This window comes from Grus americana, chromosome 8, assembly GCF_028858705.1.
Source record: "Grus americana isolate bGruAme1 chromosome 8, bGruAme1.mat, whole genome shotgun sequence".
Taxonomy (NCBI): domain Eukaryota; kingdom Metazoa; phylum Chordata; class Aves; order Gruiformes; family Gruidae; genus Grus; species Grus americana.
In genome coordinates, this window is record NC_072859.1 from 16,874,108 (window position 1) to 16,881,871 (window position 7,764).

Below are 7,764 nucleotides of genomic sequence, written 5' to 3' on the forward strand. Positions count from 1 at the left end.
TCTGAGCCAGGATGGTGCTAGCACCCCTCGCCCTTGACAGCCAGCCAAAGGTTTGCAGTGGTTGAAGCTGGTTGTGAAGTGTTGCCCAGTTTCACCAATATTCCATCCTATGGCCTGGAAGCGAGGGGCAGTACAAGTGTATGGGGGCACCGAGAAGGTGGGGAGACACAGACTGCGGGCATGTCCAGGTGTGCGTGAACATCCAGGTGGGCCTGCACCCGGGGACACAGTGCCGGGGCCGTAGCCTCCCGGGGAACATGCCGCCCCTTCCCTCAGTGCCCCTCTCCTTACAGTAATGCCAGTTTCCTCGAAGATTCCCCCCTCCGATTGCTCAACCCGGTGATGCCTAAGCGCTTCCGCCAACCCCGCTCCCGTTCCCCGTGACCCCGTCCGCACCGGCCACTCAGCCTCCACCGCTCCCACTGTCTTCCTCGCCGGGCTGCCCCGCGGGCGAGGCGCTCGCAGTCCCCGCCTCTCCTCCCACAGATATAAGCCAGCGCCTCCCGCCCCGTCGGCAGCTCACCGTGCTCAGCTTTGCCGCGACCCCGCCGGATCGCTCCCCCGAGGATGCTGCACGCCGTCGCCGGAGGATGGGCTGTGCTGCTGAGCGCCCTGCTGTGGCGCCTGGCCGCTGCCGGTGAGTAACGGCGGGTGGGCACGCTGGGGGCGGGGGGGGGGGCGCTGGCTCGGGCGGACGGGACAGACGGCGGACCCCGGTCCCTCTGACTGAGAGACTGCGGACCCGGAGGAGAACGTCTCGCGCAGGGCCGTTGGGGAGGAGGCAGCGGCTGTCGCGCGCGGGGCCGTTGGGGAGGGAACAGCGGCTGTCGCGCGCGGGGCCGTGGCGGGAGAGAGGCACGCGGCAGCGGGCCCGGCTCCGACCCGAGTCTGCTTCAGCACCCGGACGGCGGGGCGCTCGGGTCGCCAAGGGCTGGAGGGGATCCTTCACGGCCGCAGCCAGGCCGGTGCTGGGGAGCAGGGGGGTCTCAGGGGTCGGCAGTTGCACTCAACTGCTGACCTACAGTAACAAGGAGCGATCTGCGAGATTTCTTTCCCTTGTCCCCAGTTCCGAGCTTGCCGGAGAAGCAGAGAAGGTGGTGTTTAGCGAATAGTCAGGGTATCGCTCAGTGAAATGCTTGATTTGCAGAGGTTACAGAGGTTGTGCGGGGTTTTCCGCTCCAGCTTCCTTCCAGGCAGTTCCCCGAAGCGGCTGTGGCGTCTGCCGGGGCCGCGGGCTCGCGGGTCACCAGGGCCTCCCTTCCGCTGGTGCGTGGGCCCCGAGTTCATCCGGGGGTAGCCCCTCTCAGATGTAAGCCTGTGGGGCACCACTGGTTTTTAAAGACTTTATCTTCCCAAAATAAATAAATGGGGAAACTAGGAGCTAATGCCTTCTGCAGCAGATACAGCCGGCGATGATTCTGAACTACACGGCATTTGTTTGGTGCTTGGACATTCTGATGAGTATCTTCAAGCTTTTGTAGCTTCTTCAGAGGTCTTGGATCAAAAAGGAGGCATTAGACAGAACTCCAAATAAGTTATCTCAGCAACCTTGGAGTTGTAAGAGGGAAAATAATTTTCTTCTCATATTTCTCGCTTCTGCCAGGACACATTCTTTTAGTAAGACATGAGCCCAGAGGGCAGAACCAAGCCTTTTCCCCCAAAAAAGAACTTTTCCAAGTAGTAATTAACAGCAATTGCTTCATTTAACAAAACAATGACTGCAGGGAGCCAGGAATTACGTATAATATGACTGATGGCAGTCTTCTCTTCTCTGTATTTAAAGGCAATCCAGACCTACCAACAGCAGTTAATATAACTTGGTCTTCAATCAATTTTAAAACTATACTACAGTGGCAACCAAAACCATCAGGTTACTTCTATACAGTAGAAATAAATGGGTAAGTAGATAACACCAAGGTATGTCCGTTAATGGCAATTGAAGAAAATGCAAATAGAGCGTGTTTGAATATTTCTGAGACTGAATTTAACAGGAAAAGAGCCGAAACATGAGGATTTAGGACAATTGCCAACCCAGCTGTTAATATGTCTTTGTATCCAACTATAAGAATATCTGATTTGGGCTTCTGGTTTTGCCCACTTCAGAAACACGGGAGTTGAGCTTTAGATGAGTATTTCAGTTCTGGGGTTCGGTGCAGGCCAGCTGCACTGGAGATCTACGCCAGGATACTTTAGTTAATGCTCAATCAGACATACCATGTATTAGAAAGAACTTCACTCTTTTACGTCTTTTGAGGTGTCTGGACTGAGTCTTTCGTCTTTAGTCTTGGGAGGTGTCTGAAAAATATGAGTCTGCATTTTATTCTAATCAGTGAATCACAGTAAATGAATAATTTGTCTTACTGGGTAATACTAAAAATTACCTTTGTTTGTCTACCTCTGTTGAGACTTCCTCTGTCATCATGTTTTATGTAAGCTATGAAATATTGTGGACATAAAAAGTAGCCAGCTTATGTGAAGTGTCTAACACCTCTTTCAATACAGCACAAAAACTTCCATGAAGTTCAGTAATAAATCTGTGCTGTTCTCAGCTCCCATATTAATTCATAGACCATTATTAAACATGCCCCAAAGGGAAACTGCATCATCAACTCTCCTACATATTAATGAAAATATGGTACTGTAGTCTCTTCTGTCTCCAAAAGTGGCATGGAAATGAGAACTCTGTCATGACTAATGGATGAAATACCAGTGCAATGGCTTAATGTGCTCTTTTATTCTTTAAGGGAGTAATTAACTTAATAGACTTAAAAGCACACACTTAGCAGAATGAATTTTAGAAAATTTATGAATCTGTAGTTTCTTTCCAGCCATTTGTGCTCGCAAAAAATTGAAGTCTGGTTGCCCTAGAATCAGTATAGAATCAGGTATAGTTCTGATATGGAGGCACTTCTTTAGACAAGTTGCCCTTATAGATGAAGGGTGCTTAAATGTTTGCTTTCTCATCTATGCACATTTACAGAGTACATTTGTTTGATCACAAAGATCAAATCTCAGTCCCTTTTAAATAAGTCAACTGCAGAAAAATAAAAAATCAGAACTACTTATGGTTTCTATTCAATTCATATGAATTAAAAATCCAATCTTTTATATATGTATCCAATAACATATTTCTATAATTAATATGGATCATCTTTGATTTACTTGATTCTACTTTGAATTGTGAAATATAGCTATACAGGATAGTGTTTTTTGAGGTTGTTTTCTTCTCCATTTCAGCCTAGTACACCTGTGAGACTGTCCACTGGATGAGGGAATTCTATACAGTTTTAGGGGAAAAAATGTTTTTTTAACATATCTAAATACGTAAAAGTCTGGTTGGAAGGTGTTGACGCTTCTTCTTTCTTGCTCTATTCAGAATGACATCCGACACCAAAAGAAAATGCATACTGACAGCAGAAACCGAGTGTGATGTTACTGATGTGCTCAGGAATGTAAAAGAGACCTATACAGCACACATATTGTCTGTAACATCCTCAGAGATGGATAACTTTGAAGAACCACCTTTTGCAGTCTCTGAACAATTTACACCTTACAATCAGAGTAAGTAGGATTGCCAATTAAATCTTATCATAGATTTCCTTTTAAAATTACTTCCATTGACTTAAATAAAGTCTAGATTGGGCTAAAGGTTTTTCCTATAGATTCTTACAGTAGCCATACTGATACCTGAGAAGACATTCAAGCATAAAGCTTTCAGTGTTGTAGGGGAGTGTGTAAGATTTTAGTTACCATTTGTTTCTCACTGCAGTGAGTAGACCATTTTATTAACATTGTGTAATAGATAAAGATATTTGTTATTAATCCAGGATTTCACTGTATTACTTTGGATCTGTAAATTTGTAATAGATTTGAGGAGGGAAGGGAGTGGAGAGAGGAAGAAACAAGAGCATGTTGTGTAGAAGAGCTGATGTCAGTTTTTTAATTCTAAAAATGCTTCTTTAGCTGTTCTTGGAAAACCGGAGATAAAGAATTACACACAAAAAGGTTCCAAACTGAATGTTGTGTTCCAAGATCCGCTTACACCATATACATTTCCTAATGGAAGCTTTCAAAGTATTCGAGATATTTTCCAACATGACCTGGAATACAAACTCTATTACTGGAAAGATCAAAGTTCTGGAAAGGTAAGGTCTGGCTCTACTGTTTATACATTCTGTAGCTGTAGCAGCCTTCCAGTACCTAAAGAGGCCTACAGGAAAGCTGGAGAGGGACTTTTTACAAGGGCATGGAGTGACTGGACAAGGGGGAATGGCTTAAAACTGAAGGAGGGTAGATTTAGATTAGATATTAGGAAGAAATTTTTTATTGTGAGGGTGGTGAGGCACTGGAACAGGTTGCCCAGAGAAGCTGTGGATGCCCCATCCCTGGAAGTGTTCAAGGCCAGGTTGGATGGGGCTTTGGGCAACCTGGTCTAGTGGAGGGTGTCCACTGCCCGTGGCAGGGGGGTTGGAACTAGATGGTCTTTGAGGTCCCTTTCAATCCAGGCCATTCTATGATTCTACAATTTTATGTATTATAGCTACACAATTTCTGTGCTACCTTAAGAGCTAACACTTTTGAAGAGAACACTTTCCTGAAATATTTTTTTCCTTTTCAGAAAGATACCAGAACAAAAAGCCATGCATTTGAAGTAAACGTTGACAGCACAAAGAACTATTGCTTCTATGTACAGGGAATCATTCCCTCCCGCAGAGACAACCGTAATGGTCAAGAAAGCGTGGTGCTTTGTACCAGTGTAGGAAGAAACATCTTAGATGGTAGGTATCTGAAGTTTGTCATAGAGTCTTTAGCACTCTAACAACACTTCAATTCTGAATATATTTTTATACTTCTTTAAATTGTAATGCCTGTTATAGAATAAACTGTTTACTGTATAAGTGAGAGGACACAGTCTGAACATGGAAACGCAAGGGAAGAACTCACATTAAGTAAGAGTCCACCATCTTTAGCTAGTTGGAGTTGGTTTTAGGACTTTGCTAAACTGTTTTAATTAGTTTTAAATTGTCTGAGTTGATGACTGGTCACTGAAGTTTCAGATTTCATCACTAGCCTTCAGCTTCATTTTTTGTTTTCTGATTGTTTTCCTCAGATCCTTCCAATAACAGGTCCCATAGTAAGTGCTTGAAGGATTGAAGCTGGAAAGCTGGAGAGGGACTTTTTACAAGGGCATGGAGCGATAGGACAAGGGGGAATGGCTTTAAACTGAGAGAGGGTAGAGTTAGATTAGAGATTAGGAAGTAATTCTTCTCTATGAGGGTGGTGAGGCACTGGAACAGGTTGCCCAGAGAAGCTGTGGATACCCCCTCCTTGGAAGTGTTGAAGGCCAGGTTGGATGGGGCTTTGGGCAACCTGGTCCAGTGGAGGGTGTCCACTGCCCATGGCATGGGCGTTGGAACTAGGTGATCTTGAAGGTCCCTTCCAACCCAAGCCATTCTATGATTAGCTCTAAAACATAGGCGTGCTGGAAACCTACATATCCATTGACTTGTAGTTTGAACTGAATTTTAGTTGTTATCTCAAAGGCAGATGATGAGACTAAGACTTTCTCTACTGTTACGTTACAAGGTCAGAGGTTGGCAGATTGATTTCTTTACTGGTAAATAAGTTAGCAAGTGGCCAGTGAATCAGCCAGTTTAATTCCAGACACAGAATCTGGATAACACTTCCTTCAATATATAGTCATCAATAGTTATTAAATAATTTCACATTGCTGTACTGTATCTTTCTTCTCCAAAAATATATATCCAGATAAGAATATTTCCACTCTAGAAAAGCTCTTCTAAAACTGGCAAATAAATTGTCTTGAATTAACTTTCTTATCTGGATATATATTTTTGTTTATCACAATAGTTGAATTCTAGTAAATTACAACTTGAATAGAAGTCTTCTCTGTTGGTGTTTTCTAGCTTCTAACCTAGAATAAACTTCCACTTGGATTTAGTTTCACAGAAATAATGCAGGAGTATGGGGAATGGTTGGACTTTTTCTTGTGGTAGCACGGTATTTTGGTGCACTAACTAAACTAGGAAAAAAACCTAATGTGCACCAGGTGAAAAAAAGCTTTACCTCAGTCCAACAAATTCACATTAAAATGAATTTAGTTCACACTGAGGTGGTCACTTTACATCTGTGGTACTGTAAAATACAGAAAGCATTTTTTAGTTCAGTGGAGTGGGTTCTTAAAATTTGTAGCACTGTGACATTATGGCTTCTGATAACTGAATATTGGATTTTTTTTTTTCCTTGCCTACAGAATATGGAGCAGAAGTCTTTATCATCATAGCAGTGATAGCAATTGCAGTATTCACTCTTGCTATTGTTCTATCGGTGATCCTGTGTAAACGCAAGAAAGCAAAAGCTGCAAGAGAAAAGGAACCACTTAATGGTGTCTAAAGAAAAATTATTGTGGACACTAGTGGCAGTTCCAAAGCAAAAAAAACCCCAAAACCATAAATTGGGTGGACCCTTTTAGCCTCTCTGATACAGGAATCTTGAAACCCAAACTTTACGTGGATTCGAAAGTCTGTTAGACAGAGATGAAAAATCCAAATATTAGGAAGCCCCTGTGTCACTAGTTGCTGGAGGATGGAAGAGCGTTCTGGTACAATAGCCTAACCCTGCTCATCTCTCTTCCCAAGCTCCTTCTGTTGTCCTGTGTGAAACAGGATTCTGAACTAGATGCACCTTTGACTTAACCAGGTACAGCCATTCTGAAAGTATGGCCTTACTGAGCCAAAAGATTTATGGTACATGTGATGGGAAAAAAACACTACTTTTGAAAAATGTGTCCTTTACCTAACTAAAAGGGACATCTTTCTGTTTCTATGAAACAAAGCTTGTATTTATCTGACTTTCTTCTAACATTATTAACTGGTGAAATGATCTGTTAGTTCAGATGCAACAAAGATGCTATATCTATTTCTGCACTTGTTGGATAAAATTAACTTGGTCTATTTATCTTTAGATATAGACAATCAAAGGTAAACAAACTGAAACTACTGGCGACTTGCAAGGAACACTCTTAAAGTAGGTAGCTGCTATCTATCTGGAAAGCATTTCCAGATTACACTACACCAAGAGTTATACAGACAGGGTAGTCTGATGGTTCCAAGTTGGTGTTAGAACAAATACTTTGCAGTTTTTGAGTCAGCAGTAACTCACTTCATGCAAGCACTGAGTAGGTAGCAGTATTTACTGCATTTTAAACATTATTTTTAATTAAACGGTGAATGAATAGTTTATGGGGTATAGATTCAAATAGTCTTGGTGATGGTTTTTGGAAGTACATGTTGCTTTGACTAATTTAATATTTTTATATTTATTTTATAAATGGGAATCTAATTTTTATACTGGTGATATCTGTATTTATGATGGTAATTTATACTTTTCTAGTGAAATAAAGGTGACTGGGAAAATACGGCTTTCTTTTCCTTCTTTTACGTACGGTACAGTATTCATTCCAAAACTAAATTAAAAATACATTTAGGAAACTTATATTGCAACAGCAGTGTAAGCAAGCTGCCAGAAGTCTAACCAGGACTCTGCAAAGCAGACTACCAGAGCTCCTACTACCTGTAAGGATAAAAATATGAGAAGCCATAGTTCATGAACTGATGAAAGGTTTTGAAGATTCCCTGAGCTGCTTTTCAGCCATCCGCTTATGTGAGTGATTATTCAGTGTTTGCATTCACAGCTTCTCATTCTAATGGAAAGTGCACTTGACATCTCTTTGGCTGTCTCACA

The 7,764-nt window shown here is 42.5% G+C and overlaps 1 protein-coding gene across 1 annotated transcript; it reads left to right on the plus strand.

Moving 5' to 3' along the window:
• The first annotated feature begins 505 nt into the window (after positions 1–505).
• F3 (coagulation factor III, tissue factor) lies at positions 506–7,438 on the plus strand. The gene is made up of 6 exons (XM_054833160.1): positions 506–637; positions 1,784–1,898; positions 3,377–3,561; positions 3,964–4,145; positions 4,619–4,778; positions 6,275–7,438. Exons 1-6 carry the CDS (start codon positions 568–570, stop codon positions 6,412–6,414), a joined length of 852 nt encoding a protein of 283 aa, XP_054689135.1. The 5' UTR covers positions 506–567; the 3' UTR covers positions 6,415–7,438.
• The last annotated feature ends 326 nt before the right edge of the window (positions 7,439–7,764 follow it).